At 41.7% G+C, this 22,207-nt stretch overlaps 1 protein-coding gene and 1 long non-coding RNA gene across 6 annotated transcripts in view; one reads left to right on the top strand and one right to left on the bottom strand.

The window, feature by feature from the left end:
* Nucleotides 1-22,207, bottom strand: part of sdk2b (sidekick cell adhesion molecule 2b) — an 892,722-nt gene that overhangs the window by 104,918 nt on the left and 765,597 nt on the right. For all 4 annotated transcript variants that reach the window (XM_059653700.1, XM_059653701.1, XM_048555196.2 and 1 more), the window contains 2 exons: nucleotides 17,138-17,302; nucleotides 9,972-10,112 (listed from right to left, as the gene is read on the bottom strand). In XM_059653700.1, the coding sequence (XP_059509683.1) occupies nucleotides 9,972-10,112; nucleotides 17,138-17,302 (306 nt within the window). The remainder of the gene's footprint in view (nucleotides 1-9,971; nucleotides 10,113-17,137; nucleotides 17,303-22,207) is intronic.
* The window catches only part of LOC125463653 (uncharacterized), a 128,378-nt gene that overhangs the window by 33,616 nt on the left and 72,555 nt on the right, over nucleotides 1-22,207 (top strand). The gene's annotated exons all lie outside the window — the stretch shown is intronic.

Here is a 22,207-nt window from a genome sequence, read left to right as displayed (position 1 = left end):
AGATGCACATCTCCACTAATAAATTGTAAGATTATTGAAGATTGTGGGAATTGCAAGCAGACTAACTCGCAGGGAGCCAGAGGTATTTCCATTTCATTCATTAGGGAATCAGAAATGGCCTTACATGGATTACTGGAGTGCTGCAAATGCAGCGTGGCAGAGGAACACAGTATTCTAAGCACCACTGACATTGCAATATTCCCTTGGTACTGTACTGGTGTATCAGCCTAGATTTTTTGAATTCAGGTATCTGGAGTAATATTTTTGCTCAACATTTCTACCTCAGAGGTAAGAATATTACTAATTGAGCCATAGCTGTTGGTGGTTCTGATAGTGATTCAATCAATTTATCTGATAATTATGTAAGAACCACAAATAACTGAGTTTAAATATACATTGGAAAATGTAAGTTTGAATAGCTGTTTTGCAGGGAAAGTAGTAGTTTTGTCTAATATATAACCCTAAGCAAAACTTGAACTCTAAAATTCAATTACTGTTTATACATGATTATGTAACTTCTGGTTGAGACTGGATTTGATACATTTGTGAGCCATCAGGCGCCTCTGGGTTGAGACAAAGAATATGCACACTAATAGTTTTCGGATTAGTGTTAAATAGCAGTTTGTTACAGCACTGAGAGGAGAGTGAAGTGGTTGAGCTCTTACATCTCCAAAAACCTGCAAGCAATCCAGTTCTCTTTCACTCAGTGAGAGGAAAAGAAATAACACTCAGCAACCCTGCAGAAAGAAAAACAAAACTTCTATCTCAAGGCAAGACCTAGGTCCAAATGATTGACTGCTAAATTGAGGATCACTGTGTTTGGTAACAATATGACAACATCACAAAAAAGAATAGAGAATCGAGAAGTCACTTCATTTCCTCATATGGTTTGGACTCTTGATCCACAGACTTTGTTCCTTTCGGCTCTTCATTCCATCAAAAATTGTTTGTCATGTCTGGCTTGTCCATCATATTTGTGAATGAATGCCTATGTATTTGTATTTAAAGGGGTGTCATTCAAGGTTACATATGCCAGGGTTGGCGGGTTTGAGCTACAAGGACAGACTGTATAGTCTGTGGCTATTTTCCCTGGAGCATCGGAAGCTGAGGAATGATCTTTTAGTGGTTTTTAAAATCATGAGGGGCATGGATAGGGCAAATAGACAAAGTCTATTCCACAGGGTAGGGGAGTCCAAAACTAGGGGGCATAGGTTTAAGATGAGAGGGGAAAGATTTAAAACGGATCTAAGGGGCAACCTTTTCATGAAGAGAGTGGTGTGCGTATGGAATGAACTGCCAGATGAAGTGGTAGGGGCTGGTACAAATACAACATTTAACAGGCATCTGGATGGGTATATGAATAGGAAGGGTTTAAGAGGGATATGGGCCAAGTGCTGGCAAATTAATTTAGGATATATGGACGGCATGGACGAGTTGGGCAGAAGAGTTTTTTTCAATGCTATACATCTCTATGACTTCATGATTCTGTATTAGTAACTAAAATCCATTTTGTCACACTTTAAAAGGTAAGTTTATTATAATAAATGGAGAGCTGTTTCTATACATTGATGAAGCCTGGTGCGAATTTCTTTTTTCTTAGACTGTGGTCAGACATTCATAGAACATAGAACAATACAGTGCAGAACAGGCCCTTCGGCCCTCGATGTTGCGCTGACCTGTGAATTAATCTAAGCCCCTCCCCTACACTATCCCTACACTATTCACAACCCTGTTTAAATTACTCATATTTCACATTTGTAGTGACTCACAGAATCGTGGGGTGTAGTTTCCAGGGTACATTTTTCATCAGGGTCATGATATTTATCTGAAGAATAGAAACTGGGGCGACCCTTCTAGTGTCGTGACTTTGATGATTATAGTCAATGTAATATTGAAGGTGATACCAATGGTCTCTATCCCTTCGTGTCAGTGCAAATAAAAAATCAGGTTTTCTCCTTTTGATCACTTTCCTCAATGGGAATTGCATGTTTTAACATCAGTTAAAGACAGGTTGAGATTTGTGATAAGTAAAACAAAGAACTATGGATGCTAGTGATCTGAAATAAAAATAGAAATTGCTCCACAAATTCAGTTGGTCTGGCAGCATCTGTGGGGAAAAAAACAGTTAATGTTTTGAATTGACCCGTTCTAATGAAGAGTCACTGGACTTCAAACATTAACTCCGTTTTCTCCCCACAGATGCTGCTGGCTCTGAGACTTGTGATGCCAGTCTACAGTTGGAAAAGCCTGTTTATAGTCACTGTGAGGCCATGAGGCTCTCATATAAATAGTGACTGTAATGAGGTCAACCTGGTGGACCTTATAGAATATGAGTTCCCTAATTGGGGCTGTTAATCTGGTTCAATCAGGAAGCCCTGTCTGACAGATATAAGCAGGAGTGTCAGAGGTTCTGTTCATTCTGAGAGCTGGCTGTTAGAATCTGGATTAGTGTCAAGGGCTCTCCACCTATAAATAAAGTTTGACTTGGTGATGGGATCCTGGCCTCTGTGAAGTTATTTCAGTTGCCATTTGGGCAAGTTATTGGAGGATACTCCGAATCTACTGAACTATGAATTACTGAGGGGAGGCACAGTGGCTCAGTGGTTACACTACTGCCTCACCATGTCAGGGATCTGGGTTTGATTCCACCCTTGGGTAACTGTGTAGAGTTTGCATATTCTCCCCCTGTCTGTATTAGTTTCCTCTGCATGCTCCAGTTTCCTCCCACATTCCAAAAATGTGCAGGTTAGCTGGAATGGTCATGCTAAATTGCCCATAGTGTCTCGGGATGTGCAGGCTAGGTGGATTAGCCATGGGAAATGCAGGGATCCACGCACAGGGTAGAGAGTTAGGTCTAGGTGGGATGCTCTTCTGACAGTTAGTGTGGACTCAATGGGCTGAATGACCTGCTTCCACACTGTAGGAATGCTATGATCCTGTCAGGATTCAATGCTTTCAGTAGAGACTGTTAAAATAAAAGTAAAGAAATAGGACAGTCTTTTAGTGTTGATTATTTTGCTTGTTTAGTAACGACATCAAAATAACTTTTCCAAATTCTTTGCAGCAAAAATTAATGCCTTGCCTTTCCTGTGCAGCGTAACTTCCATGAATTGCATATCCTTTGGCTAGCTTTTTGTCATGAAATTTTTATCTCCTGGCTGAAATGTCCTGGGTGAATCTGCCTACACAAGGTAGGAAAGCCCCATCCATGGCCATCTTGTTAATAAATGTTGTTAAAGCTGAAGCTGCCACTCCCATGTGCAAGCATGCTCTGCCTCACAGAGGCACTAGCAATTCTGAAGTCTGACAGCTCTCCAGTCCCAGACGTGCCATGACAGCACTCCGACACCGGAAACCATGGGTGAGGCTGAAGTACAAGGGGAGTCAGAGTGGTTTTGCTGCAGCCACTACAGTTATGAGGCTGAGCTGTTGGAAAACAAGCAGGGATGGTGAGGAAAAGAAAATTTTGATGGCAGACAAGTGAGAGCATCCTGCCCAAACCCACAGCCAACATACACTGACAGCTTCTCCAGGCAGGGTGGACAATCCTGCATTCCTAACACCAGAAGCAGCAGGACGAAACCTTTCAATTAGCTGCTTAAGGGCCCCAATTGCCCAAGGTCCAGTGGGATAAGTAACACCTACTCACTGATGGTAAGGTTTAAGCAGAAGTGAGGTAGGTGATGGACACGTGGCCTCTGATATGCCACCTGATTTCATGTTCTCTGCCCCTTCATCCCCCAACAGGCATCTACCTGCCCACCCTGAGGGACAGGGTATAAAATTCCAACCTATTCTGCTAGTAGTCCTGTCAACAAGCATCAGCTGTCATACAGTAGGAGAGAGTAAGAACTGCCGATGCTGGAGTCAGAGATAACACTGTGGAGCTGGAGGAAAACAGCAGGCTAGGCAGCATCAGAGGAGCAGGGAAGGGTCCCAACTCGAAACATTAACTTTCCTGCTCCTTTGAAGCTGCCTGGCCTGCTGCGTTCCTCTAGCTCCACACTGTGTTATTGCTGGCATACAGTATTTGTGTTTTCTTGAAAAATAAGTCCAATAATTGATGGTATATAAAACTTATTCAATCATGTGATTGTTTCCAGCTTGGAATGACACACTGAATTTCAAAGGTACTTGGGTGTGTCTCAAATTCACGTCAGTTATGGAGCAGCTGGTTAAAAATACACTCATGGTTAATTTATTGACTGGTTTTGTAGGAAACACAAACATAGCTTCAGAACCACCGATATTGTAATGATGTATTCTTAGCACACTAAAGTACATTTCCTTCTAGCATAACAGGCTCCATTTAGAATGGTTTTCCCAATTCTATGCTGTCCACTGCCTAAAGTTAAAGTCTACCCACAGAGCTGTAGCTGGGGAACTACAAAGTATACTCTCAGTTATGAAGTAACATTAACCGTGTCTCATAGATAGAATGGATGAATATGTACATATAATTTGATTTTCACCCCGCAACACAGTCTTATTCTTTCAAGATTTCTACCTGTTGGAAATAGTAAATTTTGCTACACAATGTTCACCAACAGGACCAGAGAATCTTTATGGTGCAGGAGGAGGGCATTTGGTCCATTGAATCTGCACTGGCTCTCTGAGCATTTTGACGTCGTGCCAGCCTCATGCCTTTTCCCTCTAACCCGGCAAGTATTTAAACAATAATCTACTGGCCCTGAATGCCTCAACTTGAGCCTGCTTCCACCACACCAATAAGTTATGAGAAGTAGTCAACCATTTGGCTTTTCAAACCTGCTGTGCCATTCAATAAGATCATGCCTGACCCATTGTGCTCTTAATTCACATTCTCATCTATCCTTGATGACCTTTAATTCCCTCATCTAACAAAAAGCTGGCTATGTTTGCCTTAAAGCTATTCAATGACCCTGCTTCTACTGTCTTCTGAGACAGTTCCAAAGCTGGAAAGCTCTCAAGGGGAAAAAGATGCCACATCTCTCACCTAAAGGATGACCCCTAATTTTAAAACAGTGTGTCTTTGTTCTGGACTTGACCATAGGAATAAACATCCTTTCCACATCCATCTTGGCAGCACCATTCAGGATCTTATAAACTTTAATCAAATCATTCTTCAATCTCCTGAAAGCTAGTTTGTTTTCACTAGCTTGCCCAATTTTTGCTCATAAGACAACTTGCTCACTCCAGACATCTGGTAATAAATAAACCTCCTGTGAACTGCCTCCAATCCATTTGCATCCTTCCTTAAATAAGGAGACCAGAACTGCAGAGTTTTCCAATGCCCTGTATAACAGAAGCCTTGTAGCCTGCTTTTAAGGTTAATTCTCTCCTAATTAATGATGACATTTCATTAGCCTTCTTAAGGACATGCTGTACGTCCAGGCAGTACATATCCACACTTTAACTACAATTTTTTTTCACTCACCTTGTATTTGCTTCTTTTGCAAAGCACTTTAAATTTTGCCCTCCTGCCTCTTTGTAGGGTATGTGGAACAGTCCCTCTTCCTCTGTTACACATGTTCCTCCGCTACATTGGTGACTGTATAAGCACTGCCTCGTGCTCCCATGAGGAGCTTGAACAGTTCATCAACTTTACCAACACCTTTCACCTCAACCTCAAATTCACCTGGACCATCTTTGATACCTCCTTCCCTCTCCTAGACCTCTCTCTCTCTCCATCTCTGGCAAAGGTCTCAGCACTGACATCTATTTCAAACCTACCAACTCCCACAGCTACTTTGGCTACAGCTTGTCTCACCCACCCTCCTGCAAGAATGTGATCCCTGAATCCCAATTCCTCCACCTCCACTCCATCTGCTCCCAAGATGGAGCCTGCCACTCCTGGGAAGCCCAGATATTCTCCTACTTCAAGGGCCACAACTTTCCCCCCTCCATTGATTGGAAATACCCCTGACTGCATCACTTGCATTTCCCGCACTTCTGCCTCTAATCCCTCCCCACAACAAAAATAAAGACATAGTGCCCCTGGTCCATCCCACCAACTTTTACATCCAGCGCATCATCCTCCAGCATTTCCACCACCCACAATCCGACCCCACCACCAAAGAGATATTTCCCTCCCCATTCCATCTGCTTCTCGTTGGGACCGCTCACTCAGTGGCTCCTTTGTCCGCTCCACACTTCCCTCTAACCCCACCACACTGAGCACCTTTGCCTGCAACCTCGGAGATGCTACACCTGACCCTACGCCTCCCCCCTCACCTCCATCCAAGGCGCCCTAGACAAACTTTCCATATCCAACAGGGGTTCACCCACAAGTCCTCCAACCTGGTCCACTGTAAATGTACTGTGGCCTTCTCTATGTCGATGAGACCAAGCACATACTCGATAACTGACTTGCAGAGCATCTGTCGTCTATACGCTATAATCAACAACACCTTCTAGTTGCTACTATTTTAACTCCACCTCCCACTCCCTGGGTGACATGTCCATCCTGGGCCTCCTCCAATGCCACAATGATGCCACACACAAACTGGAGGAACAACACCTCTTATTCGACCTTGAGAGCCTCCAGCCTGACGGCCGAAACAAAGAATTCACCAGTTTCAAAATCTTCCCATCTTATGTCCAACCATCCCTCTCATCCTTGTCTCCTTGACCTGACCCTACCTGTCTATGTCCTTCCTCACCTATGTGTCCTACTGACCAATTCTCACTACACCTACCTGCATCCGCCTATTGCCATCCCAGCTACCTTCTCCCAGCCCCAACCCTCTTCCATCTATTTATTTCCCAGCTCCCTTCCCACTTCTCAGTCCTAATGAAGGGTCTAGCCCTGAAACATTGACTTTCCTAGCTCTCTGATGCTGCCTGACCTGCTGTGTTCCTCCAGCTCCACTCTGTATTGATTCTGACTCCAGCATCAGCAGTTATTGTTATCTCTGACCTACCAGTTCTCAATTAGTTTATGAGTGGGAACAATTTCTCCCTATGTTTGGACCCTTGATTATTTTAATAACTTTATCAGCTCTCCTCTAAGCCTTTTCTTCTCTAAGGTAAACTAATTTTTCCAATCTATCCTCATAACTAGACTTTCTCATCACTGCAACCATTTTCATCGACCTGTTTGGCATTCTCTTCAATGCGTTTTCATCCTTCCTAAATTGTGGTTACCAGAACTGCTTACAATTCTCTAGCTTGAGTTTTAACTAGTGTCCTATGTAGGTTCACCATAACTTCCCTGCTCTTCTGCTTTATGCGCCTATTAATGAAGCCCTGATTACTGTATGTTTTATTAACTCAGAGATAGCAGGAACTGCTGATGCTGGAAAACCAGAGATAACAAGATGTAGAGCTGGAAGAACACAGCAGGCCAGGTAGCATCAGAGGAGCAGGAAAGCTGATGTTTTGGGTCTGGACCCTTCTCTTCTCCTGGATACCTTTTAGAAAGAAACCTTTTATTTGTACTGTCTCTCTATGTTCTGTGTATAAAAATGCATCACCTCACACATCTTTGCACTGAACTTCACCTGCCAGCTATCCATTCATACCAAATACTTTTCATTGTTCTTTTAAAGTTCTAAACTATCCTCTTCATAGTTTACAATGCTACCAAGTTCTGTGTTCTCTGCAAATTCTGAAACCATTCCTTCACACCAAGATGCAGAACATTTAAATATGAAGGGCAAGGGTCCCAGAGCTGACACTTGGGGAACTCCACTATTATCCATCTTCCAGCCCAGAAACACCCATTAACTATTACTCTCGGTTTCCTATCCCTCAGTCAATTTTGTATCCATGTTGCTATTGTCCCTTTTATTCCATGAGCCATAACTTTCGGACAAGATTATTGTGTCACAATGTATAAAATACTTTTTTGAAATTCATGTACACCACATCAACAGTTTGCCTTCTTTGTTACCTCCTTAAAAAACTCAGCAAATTTGTTTGGCACAATTTTCCCTTAACAAATCCGTTCAGGCTCTTCAATCAAATCATATTTCTCCCTGTGACTTTTAATCCTATGTTAAGTAATTGTTTCAAGAATTTTGCCCACCAGTGAAGTTAAACTGACTGGTCTGTAAACGCTAAGCTTATCTTTACAACCTTTTTTGAACAAGGACATAGTGTTTGCATTTCTCAGATCCTCCAGCACAAGGTCTGAGACCAGGGAGGATGGAAGTTTACAATCATTGCTCACTTCCTTCATTGTCCTTGGATGCATCCCATCCCATGTTGGTGATTTGTCGACCCTTAAGTCTTGACATACATTTGCTCCTTTTGCTAAACACTTTAAAAGTGTGTCCTCTAGTTCTCAATTAGTTTGATTAGGAATGGTTTAAAATGTGAGTGTTGATATCAGGTAAGGACTGGATTGAGTTCAAATAAGGTCCTACCCATCTACTATTTTGCCTCCTGGCACTCACTGTTGAGGCTAACAAATGACTAAGAGTCATTATCTGGCAAACAACCAAATGGGAATGGGAAAAAGGATTGAGAATGCTGACCAATTATCATATCCTTAACTCAGGGGCATTAACATCAATTGTAGCACTGCTACTGCCATGACTAACGTTAGTGAACTCATCACAGACCCAACCATTCTGGTCGGTAAGGCTCATCTGCTCATTACCAGCGATATGGAGGGGAGTTAACAGGGATTCTGACAGCATACTTAAGAATGTACAAGCATGTCTCCTTATAGGAGAGGCTAGTACTAAGGGACAGAGGTTAAGATTGAGAAATTCACTTTTGAAAGGGCGATGAGGACCATTTCTTTCCCTCAAGAGTTGTTAGTCCGTGGAACTTTCTTCCCCAGAAAACTGTTGAAATCACAACCCAATCAGCCGTGATCTTACTGAATGGCGAATATGGCTGAAGGATTCAATAGCCTACTCCTGCTCCTAAGTTCTGTGCTGCTGTAATTTTACCTAAAGCCACTGAGTCACAACTTAAGTGTTAATCATGGGGTACTGCAATATTTTAGATGTCCTATTTACATGCCATGGCATATTGAACAAGTTAAACTACAGTTCAATGTCCAAACCCACTGGTGCTTGTGAATTATACGTTGAAAAGTTTTATATTCTAAAGCAGTGTTATTGTTTATGGAGATGTTGTCAAAGTTCTGGGTTGTTTTCAGGTTGGCTGATTGCCTGGAACAACAATGCAAAGCCTTTTCAAATTACATCATCTTGGCTAGCAGTAAAAGTTTGTATTTCACAGGGTGCTTTGCCAGTACTCAATTAACGTCTGTTATGCATTGCACATTACTAATTTATGCTTTAGTTTTCAGCCTTAAGAATGAATTTTGGCAAGCTATTTAACAGCAGGAACCATCACAGCTAAACCTGAACTACTTCTCATCTATTACTGACACAAGTAAGTTTCACAGAACAGTGACCGTAATCAAAACAAAAATGTCCCTTTTTGATTATCTATTGTCAAACCCAAAATATTTTGGCTAATCATTGAAATCCAGTGGAGATCCCAGCTGAAATCAGTTCAAATCAGGAATAGGACGGAGGTATTTCTAGTCCATACAACTCAAGTACACAATGAGTGTATCCATCCAGATATCAATGCAATTTATTTGCTCTTGCAGCTTTACATAGAAAAGATATCCAGGAGGACTTGTGATTGATATCAGAAACAGTCCTTGAACAGTATGTAACATGAATTTTCTCAAAATTGTGCATAACTTGGCAGCACTCTTTTAAGTCAAGTATCTAATAAGAGTGATCATACAGTCACAGCTTGGACATATGTCCAACATATAAATTCTGCATGTTTCTAACTTCTGAATATGGATGGTGCATAAGCATTTTCCATAGCAAGGTCCATTTGTACAGGCTGGTACATCCCTCCACAAAGTTCAGTGCAAAATATATCAATACATTCAGATGTTATATTTTCATTTGTGTTACATAGATAATATTGAATTAACTTATTTTGTTGCTCTAAACAAAACCTACTTTACAACAGCTCAGTGAGCTGGTGCAACATTCCCACGTACTCACCAGAATCTGCTTTTTTTGTGTATTTTTTGCTTTGTCCACGGATTATTAGCACAAACACCAAGAGAAGGATAAAGATGAGTCCAACTAAGGCAATAACCACCAAGAACCACCATTCCTCGTAAAATGGGGCTGAGTTCTGGGCTGTAGGATCAAGAAATGGAACATATAATAGTGTGTGATATATAACACTTAAAACAATTATACAATGTTAGGTAACCTCAACAATCTCAGAGGATAACGAAAGTTCTCAATTTTCATTTTGGTTCTGCCATTATACTGCTGCTTCTATGTTTCAGCTTTGTCGCTCAACACCCAGTAAAATTGACTCTCTAGGCTTCTACATGAGCACAATGGAGCTGTTTAGAAAGCAAAAACAAATAAACCACATGGGGCTCTGTCTGTCCAATCACTCATTGCTTGGAATCATGTTTACTTCTGTAAATCCAAATTACCTTATGCGCATGATGACACATCTGCTGATTTGTTTTAACTGCGGAAGTAAGTGACAGGAGTCATTTTGGAACTTGAATTAATCAACACATTAATATTGCAGTCGTCTCAAGTAGTTCTACATCACTCACTGCCTGTGAAATGTAGCAAACTTTATCAGATCAGTCATTATTACAGTTCAGCACTTCAACTAATCAGATTTTGAATCTTTTCATTTGGACTCATCACTAATTCTTCAATCCGATTAATTGCAAAAAATGAACTCTTTGTTATTTCTGAATTACTAATCGAAATGTTCACAGAAGTGAAGAACAACCACCTTCAGATACATATTTTGGTGGCAGATGAAAAGTTATGATCACAGATTAGAATAAAATATACTCTTTATAGGTGGATCAGTTACGGAACAGCTTGTGGTTATTTCATCCCAAGCATTCCTTGATGCAGTTGGGACTATAAACTTTAGTTGGCATTGAAAGTTTAACTAACTTGCCCCATCGATGAAGTTGAGTGGCTTTGGAATTCACCTTTCATTTGACAGCCTCTTTGATTCTTCCTCTTCTCCTCCTCAGTATCCTCCTAGTTCCCATATTGAGTGATGTGTTTCTTTATTATTATTGAGGTGATTTGCTATACAGGCTTGGAAATCTCTATCTGTGGTATATATGTAATATTGTGGTGCTCAAACAGAACATTGTGCTTCACGTTATGAATATACTGTGTTGGTAATTGTTGTGGATGTGACAGGATCATTTGCTTTATCCTTTGAATACCTTAGTACAGGATTTATTTTGGAAAACATTACAATTTCATAATTAACAGTGACACTTACCTGGTCAGTAACATTAGCATGTTTAGAATATGTACTCAAACGCTAATATCCCAAATTTTTAAGTGCAATATAAAATCAAGTGAGATGATTAATCATAGAATCCCTACAGTGTGAAAACAGGCCCTCTGGCCCAACAAGTCCACACCAAACCTCAGAGCATCCCACACAGGACCATCCCCCTAGAACCCACCTAATCTACACCTCCCTGAACACTATGAGCAATTTAACATGGCCAATCCACCTGACCTGCACATCTTCGGACTGTGGGAGGAAACCCACACAGACATGGGCAGCATGTGCAAACTCCACACAGACGGTCACCTGAGGCTGGAATTGAACCTGGGTCCCTGGTGCTATGAGGCAGCAGTGCTAACCACTGTGCCACCATTCCACCCACAGTACACAAAACACAGTAAAATTGATATCAAAGTGTCAGTTTCAAATTGGACAATTTAATCTGCGGCCCACATTCTACGACTACACAGAAAATTACAGAATCATATGCTATTAGCATGCTTTCAATCTGAATTTAAATTTAATTAAGAGATTTTTAACCACCTCAATTGGTAAACAGATTTGTACAGAATTACATAAATTGGAAATTCCCACATCCTTCCTGTTTTGTGTATAGTTAGCTCTTCTCAGCCAGGTTATGTGATCAGGTTAGACTACTTCTCACTGGTCAGCAGGACAGGGAGCGGTAAAACCTATGGGAAATTTTTAATGCTGACTATTGTTGAATGTTATGTAGGTGTGCATTCAAGGAAAGGCAAATAAATGTAGGATAAAGTGTAGTTGCAATCCTGAATACCATAATATGGCTTATGTATTCAGTATGATTGATTGGGTGAGATATCAAAGGGATGCTTCTGTGTCATTTTGGGTTTTCTGGAATTTCGTCCATGTGCGGATGCCTTTTTATATCCCTTTGCTGAACTAATCATGTAATAAATGTTGGTCAGTATGAGTAAATAAAGAAAGAGAGCACAGGATCCAATTAAAACATCTGATGCCACTGAACAATGGACTGCGATTTTCCCCTCTGTCAAAGTGGCGTGGAGGGCAACTTAATGGGCAGGTTGGCACCAGGGAGATACTTAATATTTAAGCAATATGTTCTGGATGAGAAGGTTCAGAGTCAGCATGCCCAATCTATCACCAGTTAAAGCCCTTGAGGTCAATTAATGTCTGATAAGACCCTCAGGCCATTATTGGTTCAAATAACTGTGCTCCTGGCAGGCAAAAAAATTGACAACCTTCCTGAGTGATACAAGTGGGTGACATGGCTATCAGACTAGGGAGGGAGAAACCTCAACTTATACTAATCCAAGGGTATTTGGCACCAATGTTGGGAGCAGGGGATTGGTTGCTGAAAAATATTCCTCTGCCTCTGACTCTTCTCATGGTTCCAACCTTTGGTTGTACATCCTAAACAAAAGTCACTTGACATCCTATTGCTCCTCAACAATGCTGTGCATCCACACATTAGTTCAAAAAAAGAAAATTCCAACCTGAGAAGGGGTGTATAAGATAGTGAACATCTAACAATCTACAGCAAATACATGGGATGATGAGTTACATGGATGTGAAAGATAACTCAACTGAGTTCATTTTAAAGTTTACAAAACAGAAATTGGAAATTCCTAAAATAACAAGTTGTAGAGCTGGCTGAACACAGCAGGCCAAGCAGCATCAGAGGAGCAGGAAGGATGACATTTTGGGCCTAGACCCTTCTTCAGAAATTTGGGAGGGGAAGGGGGTTCTGAAATAAATAGGGAGCTGGGGGGGAGATGGATAGAGGAGAAGACAGGTGGAGAGGAGACAGACAGGTCAAAGAGGCGGGGATGGAGCCAGTAAAGGTGAGTGTAGGTGGGGAGGGAGCGAGGAGATAGGTCAGTCCAGGGAGGATGAGGTTACTAGCTAGGAGATGGGGGTGGGGCTTGAGATGGGCGGAGGGGATAGGTCAAAGGAAGGACAGGTTAGGGATGCAGGGATGAGCTGGGCTGGTTTTGGGATGGGGTTGTGGGAGGGGAGATTTTGAAGCTTGTGAAGTCCACATCGATACCATTGGGCTGCAGGGTTCCCAAGCAAAATATGAGGTGCTGTTCCAGCAACCTTCTGGTAACATTGTGGCACTGCAGGAGGCCCAGGATGGACATGTCATCTGAGGAATGGGAGGGGGAGTTGAAATGGTTTGTGACTGGGAGATGCAGTTGTTTACTGCGAACCGTGCGTAGGTGTTCTGCAAAGCGGTCCCCAAGCCTCCGCTTGGTTTCCCCAATGTAGAGAAGGCCACAACAGGAACAGTGGATATAGTATACAACATTAGCAGATGTGCAGGCGAACATCTGCCTGATGTGGAAAGTCTTCTTGGGGCCTGGGATGGGGGTGAGGGGTGAGGTGTAGGGGCAGGTGTAGCACTTCCTGCAGTTGCAGGGAAAAGAGCCAGGTGTGGGTGGGGCTGGAGGGGAGTGTGGAGCCGACAAGGGAGTCCCAGAGAGAGTGGTCCCTCCGGAAGGCAGACAAGGGTGGGGATGGAAAAATGTCTTTGGTGGTGGGGTCGGATTGTAGATGGCGTAAGTGTCGGAGGATGATGCGTTGGATCCGGAGGTTGGTGGGGTGGTATGTGAGGACAAGGGGGATTCTGTTTTGGTTGTTATGGCGGGGAGGGGTTGTGAGGGGTGAGTTGCTGGAAATGCGGGAGACACGGTCGAGGGCGTTCTCGGCCACTGAGGGGGAGGGAATTGTGGTCCTTGAAAAACGAGGACATCTGAGATGTGTGGGAGTGGAATGCCTCATCCTGGGAGCAGATGCGGCGGAGGCGAAGAAATTAGGAATGGGGATGGCATTTTTGCAGGAAGGTGGGTGGCAGGAGGTGTATTCTAGGTTATTCTAGGTTAAACAGTTAGATCAAAAGAGGTAGAAATTAAACTAACGCGCCTATCAGCTGAAGAGAAAGGGTTCAAGTGTGTGACCAAAGCAAAAGACAAGGAAAGGGTGTTGTACTGTTTGGGATGAGTCAGCCTGGCGGATGTCATAGAATATGAGTTACTTGATTGCAGCTGTTAATCTGGTCCAATCAGGGACTCCTGGCTGACAGATGTAAACAAGAGTGTCAGGGGTTCTGTTCACTCTTAGAGCCGGTTCTGAGTTAGCTGAGCCAGTGTCATGTACCATGCATGTGTAAATAAAGGGTGACTTGGTGATGGGACACTGGCCTTTGTGGAGTCATTTCAGGTGATCTAATTAGAAATGTTAAATCATACATTGAGGATGAAAAACAGCAATGCCAATGGGAAGAATGTGAAGAGCGCAACGTAAACAGGAAGTAAAGTCAGAAATAACATCTCAGGTACAAGATGAATGAAAACAAAAGAAAAATGTGACTTCAAGCCAAGAGTGAGATGAAGCTTGTTTACACTCATCAAACAGCAGAGAACCAGAAAAACATGGTACGAATCCTCTCGGTAAGCCCATAAAACTTTGAATTCATCGTTGTGTTGAAACAAATTTTATTCCAACTGTTAAGACACTGTATTACTCATTTTACCCAGTCATCTGACTACATGGAAGAATGCCAGTGGCTGGGTTTTACCAGCTCCTGGGAATGGGAATTGGGGAGGCCACTGTCTTCCAGCTACTATGTCATCCTACCAGAAAGAGGGAAGGTGGTTGACCTCCTCCTGCCCGGAGTCCTAGTGAGCCGTTTAAATGTCTAATACAGGGCCTTTTTCCATTTTTACTGACATTTTACCAGCAGTGGGCAGGAGAGTGTTCTCCACCAGTAAACACTGTACAATTTGCAGTGAGCTCCAGAGGAGAGGGGCCTCCTTATTGACCCATAGTCAGGTCCTCCAGCTATAATAATCATCAACTGTTGCAACAATGCTGCCAGCTCTTACAAACCCAACCTCCCTTACCGGGCCTGCAGGACTGGCCATAACACCCAACCCCCAATTACCTGGTCCTTAGGACATATACCTGTTACTGCACCCCCTTCCTCCAGGTGCAGCCGCAGCAGCAACCCTTTGATTGGCTGAGATCTTTGGGTGGTAGGTGGCCATCTTTAATGAGCTCAAGTAAATAGTTACTGCTGACATGATGAAAACGGTGAGTGCCCTATTACCAGCACAATTCAGCCTAACAAGTTGGACTGAAACAAATGAGCTAATCAACTTAATCTATCACTAAATAGAAAAGTATATTTTATGTGTTTCAGGGTTAGTTGGGCAATAGAATGCTTGCTCAACCTTTCCCCTTGCCTGAGGTGTGGTGACCACCAGGATAAACAACCTTCAGTCACCTCTCACCTGTTGAGAGATCAGGCTATGGTTCTCAGGTAGTATGGCAACTTTACCTTTTGGAAAGTACCAGCTTAAAATGTGTGAAAAGAACAGACAGAAATCTAAGAAACTGAGAACACTGACAATAATTTTACAGAAAAGGTTACACAGATTTAAGCAATTTGACCAACAAGATCATAAGCAAATGTGGAATAGGTTGCATGGTTCTTTGCTATTTAATTGTAAGAAATAGTTTCTGGAAATAATACAAACAATTTAAGAATCTGGTTACTTGGTTACGGTTGTAAGTCTTTCAAGCAGCTAGGAACATGTGTTGAAAATTTTCTGGTCTTGTGAGCAAAGGCCAACAGTTGCACAAAAGAAAGACCTAATTTTTCATGCCATTCCATAAACAAATTACTTGGCAAATTATATTCAACGTATCCTCAATTTGAATGAAGGGAAGCAGCCAAGTCGAAGTCAAAGATGTGAAGACCATGAAATCAGATGCTTCAAATATTCAAAGCAGGCCACAAGGCAAGCAGAGCAGACAGAACCAGAACTATTTACAGGCAGAGAAATAAAATGATAATCCCAGAGCTGGTATTGTAGCATTCAGCATAACTGAGCACAGGCCAAGCATGATTCAGAGGGACATATCTGCTTCAGTTTCCGGCAGATGGAGATCGCTTCTGCGAGAACCTGATAACAGTGCCCAGACACCAGCCAGGGGTGAAATGAGGCATGAGGATGATCTGGCGAGAAGGATCATTTCAACAAACGTGGGCCTTCTCAATGATGTAACGATAGCCTTCTATACCATGTATGAAACTACTTAATACAAACGGTAAGAGAGCCAAGCACAGCGGTTGCCTGTTTCAAAGCTTGTCAGGGGCTCTGTGGATTGGTCGTAGATTCTTCGGGGTGAGTTGTCATACTGAAAATAAGGCCTTGCCCCAGTGTATGGGGGCAGAGAGAGAGAGAGAGAAAGAGAGACAGATTCATTACACTTTGTGATTTCATCAATGGCCTGTTGAAACATATCTTGTTACATCAGAGTTTAAATTGTGTCAGTAGGTATTAGCTGTAATAAACTGACAATCTATAGTGTTAAATTTCTTTCTCACTCCACGTGAAGAACTTCCATTATTTCCTATTTATGTTGCAGATTTTTAACATTTGTGTAGATAGTGGCAGGCTAAGCTAAATCTAAAATATAAATGGACACGGGATCTACATCTTTCTGGTGTTGCCTCACAGCGTATCTATTCAAATGATTGCATGGCAGTAACTGATGTCACTGAATATGACAAAGCATCAACAGAAACTCCAAATTCTTAGCAGTTAATCTGAGCAAAATCTGAGTCATAATTTCAAAGAACTTGTATGAGAGAACCAAAAGCAAAATGAGATAATTTAAAGATAATTCTATTAACAATGTGAGCACACTGTGGCTTTCACCACAACTCATATAGAATTTATCTTCAAATTAGCTGAACCAATAGAAACCCCACCCAGGAAGTGACTAATATTTCATGGCTCAAATCCAAACTAAATCTATACAACAACTATTAGTGCCGGTTAAGAGGGAAATTCCATACCTGATACAGATGGAGAAGGCGAGCTGGGTGTTCCATATCCATAATCATTCACTGCAATCACTCGGAAATCATAACTTACACCCTGTTTCAAGATATCCATGCCAAATGTATATGAGGTTACTTCCTTTGGAACATCCTTGATTAGAATGTCCCACAATCCTTCATCTGGAAAACACGAGTAGCATTGTTATAAATATTTCCAAATTACTGTGATTCAAGACGGTAACACCAACCAGGCATATAAAATTATACCATTTACCCAGCCCTCAAACCACATTTTTACATACATATATGTGTCAATCAACCACCTTTTCAATACTTGGATTACTAGACAGCTCCAATTTTTCTCCCCACAAATGCACATTTTACTTACTGGTGTCACATAACTAGATGTCAAGAATGAAGTAGGCGAGACCAGGCTGTATTGTGAAGGTGCACAGAAGTTTAAGACGTCCTCACTCTTTGCATTGGACGTAGATAATGTTTCAAAATGGCAATCACCCCACCTGCTTTTCACTTTTCCACTTGGTGGATAAGTGTATTTTTTCCCCAGTTCTTTGAAAAGATTTTTACAGGTTTCAAAGATTGACCTTTGATGCCAACATCTACATTACCTATTTAATTATTCTTCCAGGTCCTATTTAGGATTAGGAGTAATTAAATCTTAAACTATTCAGAAGAAGACCCCAGATTTCAGGTACTGATCACCCATGCAACAGAATTACTGCTGGATGTCAATGCTCGTGAAATTTTACCAAAAGCAGATTTATGAGCAAGGAATGGAAAGAAAGCTGCTATCCATTTTTTTTTAGGGTAGAAATTATAGTTCATCATTTACATGTGCATTATGTGAATAACACTGAGCAGTGGAATACTAACTCCCAGATCTCACGAACCTTATCAATCATTCCTCCTCATCTACCTCACTGTTTCTGGCAGGTCAATGAAGCTAAAATCTTATTATCATACAGGTGCTTAACTTGCTTGTACCAAATTCTTCTTTTTGCTCAGAAAGAAATTTTGTATGAAATATTAAACAGTCATACAAAACAACACCAACATATCTTTTTGTTTCACTAGTCAACACTACTTGTTATAAAATGAAAACAAAGAATTATCACCTCACAGATTATTCGACACAGTTATAGAACATTTCAAAACACTGAACAGTAGTTGATTGATATAGTAATAATGAGAACCAATTAGTGTAATTGAAAATTGATAACTGCGACAGTAAAAAACATTTATAAAGTACAGTTCCACAGAAACAAATGGCCTAACTATAGTAAACAGAACAGAAAAGAAATTAGTATCATTGAGCTGAATTTTTTGTTTTGTTGGTTAAGTATGACTGCATTAAATTTATTGGAGGAGCTGTTGCTATGATTTCTCATAGAGTCTTAACCATGTGCTTCTCTAACCTACCCTACCCTCCTGTTCTAACTCAATCACCATCTTACCATGTATCATTCCCAGAAAAACTCACCCACTCACAAATATCTGCCAATATATTTGCATCCCATGTGCCTACGCCATTTTTGAGAGACTGATGTGCACCTGGACAAGCATGAGCAGTCTGGTGTTGTCCCTCACCAGCACTGTAATGGCACAGCAGCCACAAGAGTATGCTGCCTATGCCACTTAGCTGGTATTTCTCACTGCAACCCCATTTTCTCACTCTTATTACCATTTGGCCAACAGGCCACACATTTTATTTGTCCTTGGAAAAATCCAGTCTCAGGGCCTTCTGGGAGAGCCTGCTACTCTTTTGCCAGAACTCAGTGGCAACTCTACCTCGTCACTATTGGCTCCTCCTTCCCCAGCACCTCAATCTCTATCACACCACCTTGTTGCCAGCTTCAACTGTGCAAAACACAATTTACCAATGTAATCCACCACTCTCAGTCAGATTATATTGAATGTCTCCTCCAAGTCCCTCTTCCCTGCATCACCCCCACCCTGACTGCTCCCATGCTGCAGAACCAGACCTTCAGTAGCCATCTCACCTGCCCCACCGTGGCCCTGATCGGACCAAATTGGTGAAGGTGTCACACTATATTACATCGAAAAGGGAATGTCTGTTGTGCTTTGAAATTTTCCCATCCAAGACCAACCTCAACTGTTCTGTTTTCCGTTGAATTCATTGGACTCCATTGTCATAATTGCTGCATTTGATGCAGTGACGTTCCTCTTGTCCCACGTCGCACTTGAAAGTTCCACAAAAGATTCCAATCTGATTAGACACTTAGATCTAGGCCTTGTTGTACTAGTATTATTTTGGTAGCTGACGAAGTCACATTTTTGCCATTAACTGCAGCCATAAGTAATTAAATGCCATCTAAGAACAGTAAGAGTGGGAAACTTGTTTAATGCATTGAATCTTCGTAGGTAGATATCCGAACTGAACAGAAACCCATTGTAACACAATAGATATTTCTTAAAACCACTGTCTCAGCCAGTGGTGTGAAAAAAGCATGATTTACCAGCTCTTTCCAAGGGCAATGAGGCCAAGTTTACTAGTCTAGGCTGAGATCAACGCAGTAAAATGATTGAACATTGGAACACTGGGCAGTGCCATTTACCACAATGCTACGGCAGCTTTACAGATTTTCATCTTTATTTCTGACTGTAACTGACTGTGAAACAACTGTTGAAATTCACCACAGTGATGGCCTAACTATCTCAGGATATGAATGCATTATAACCCAGAATGACAAAGGGGTCATTTTAAGGCAATCCATTTGGCTAAAAATTGACCAGGCTGGATTAATGTTAGTGGATTCTCCTGTTGCTTCAACAGTTAAAAGTTCACCAAAAAAAACTTAGTTACAGTCTGAACTGACATCATAGCATGTAATGTTAGGCTGGGCCTTGATTGACGTCATTATTTATGAATGCTGCACATGAAGTCAGTTTTGGATGAATGGCTGGAGACATTTTCCTTGCACTGTACACTTTTATCCTGAAGGGAATTTTCTTAAGTTCCTTAAAAATTGATATCACTTGATGACAGAGGCTTCCTTATTTTGGTTTATACATGTTCCTCCCCATGTACTGGGATCCAGCTTGCAAACTCTGACCTGGGCTAATTATACAACCATTTAACGTCAACAGAATGTAAAGTCAAGCAGACCATAAAACAGATGCTCAATCCATCAGTTTACCATGAGCCAGGTTTGTTTAAAACTATTCCAGGGTGAAGAACTCTTTGTGCAATTGTTGTTAAGATGTAATGCATCATGGTCTGAATGCTACAAGTTTGAAGTCTACAAAAAAATACCTTCCTATATTTGTCACTGACTTGCAATGGAAAGCAACATTTCATTTTGATAGCTTGAATCATTTATTCTTCTCCCGCATAAGGAAAGCCTTTGACTTTGTGATCAGAGTGCCTGAGGCGTCAACATTGCGCAGAATGTTTTTTGCTTGCCCCAACAGTTCACCCAAGTTAAAAATCTTCTGTAGATGTCAGAATTAAATTTGTTCTGAGTGATTCAAAAAAATTGAACTCTGTTTTATAAAACCTATCGAAAAAAATGCCCATTTCTTCTTTTAATATTGCTATGAGTGAGTCTGCTTCTTTGCTCAATCGTGTGTCCGGTTGAAATGTGACCTCCCTGTATCCTCTCAAAATATAAAAGAAACAGATATTTACAGAACACTGTACAAATCACAAAAGTCCTTTTACTCCACTCAGAGATAACACACATGCTCATTTTTACCACTGTTTACTTGGCTGCCTCTTGGTGCTGCTCAAAGCCATTCTGCTACTGTGCTTAGCTGTTACCAAAGGACCAGGGATGACTGTGCTGCTTGGTTTCACGCTGGTGTCATAGCATCCTTGGGACAGATGTAGTCTTTACCTCAGGGCTCAAGCCCAGGAGAAATCTCAGGGTGACAAATAGCGGTGTGACCCAATCACAAATAAATCGCAACACAGGGCTAAGGGATGTTGATAGGATTACAGTTCTAAGCTTCTCCCCATAATGCAAAAACAACTCTGGGGGACAGGAAAATAGCCCTTACTGCCATAGCCGTCTACTTGAACAGAGTATGCACCATACGTTTTGCAATTCCTTGGCCCATTTCAAATTGCCAGCTTCCAAGGTCACTGTTTCATTTACAGTTTTATATCTTGAAGGTGAATCAGGCCTCTGATCCTTGTCCAGCACTGTGCTGCTCCTTCTATCCTCGTCATCTTCAATAGCCAGTCCAGCTTTAACTTCTGTCTTCACCCCAAAACTACAAGTCTTCTTGGGCAGCACAGTGTCTCAGTGGTTAGCACTGCACACTCACAGCGCCAAGGGCCCGAGTTTGATTCCACCCGCGGGTGACGAGTCTATGTGGAGATTGCACATTCTTGCTGTTTCTGTATGGGCTTCCCATAGGAGCTCTGGATTCCTCCCACAGTCAAGAAATATGCAGGTTAGGTGTATTGGCCAGGCTAAATTGTCCATAGTGTTGGGATGTGTTGGTTAGGTGGATTAGCCAGGGAAAATGCAGGGTTACAGGAATACGGACTGAAAGAACTGTGGATGCGATAAACCAGAAACAAAAACTAAAATTGCTGGAAATGTTCAGCAAGCCTGGCAGCACCTGTGGAGAGAAATCAGAGTTAAAGTTTTGGGTTGAGTTTCTGAGGAAGGATCACTTGACTCGAAACGTGAACTGATTTCTCTCCACAGATGCTGCTAGACCTGCTGAGCTTTTCCAGCAATTTTGGTTTTTGTTACAAGGATAGGATACAGGTGTGGGTTAGTATGGACTCAATGGGATTCTATGATTCTTATGTGTTAACTAGATTACTCTGTGAGTTCAGGTAGGCTGTAAGGGCTTGAGAAGCTGAATGACCTATTCCTATTTGGAAACATAGAAAATAGCAGGAGTGGGTCATTCGGCCCTCAGAGCATAGCTAATCCTCAACTCAGTACTCTGTTCCTGCTTCTGTCCCAACCCTGTGATTCCTCTAGGCCTAAAATTTACATCTAATTTTCTGAGGTTCTATCTATTTTACTTCCAATGGTACTTCTGGAATTTTGGGCTCATTTACTTATTTGATACCCTGATAAT

Source organism: Stegostoma tigrinum, chromosome 22 (genome assembly GCF_030684315.1).
Source record: "Stegostoma tigrinum isolate sSteTig4 chromosome 22, sSteTig4.hap1, whole genome shotgun sequence".
NCBI lineage: Eukaryota > Metazoa > Chordata > Chondrichthyes > Orectolobiformes > Stegostomatidae > Stegostoma > Stegostoma tigrinum.
Note: the sequence above shows the minus strand (reverse complement) of the source record. Positions and strands in the feature narration are given on the sequence as shown.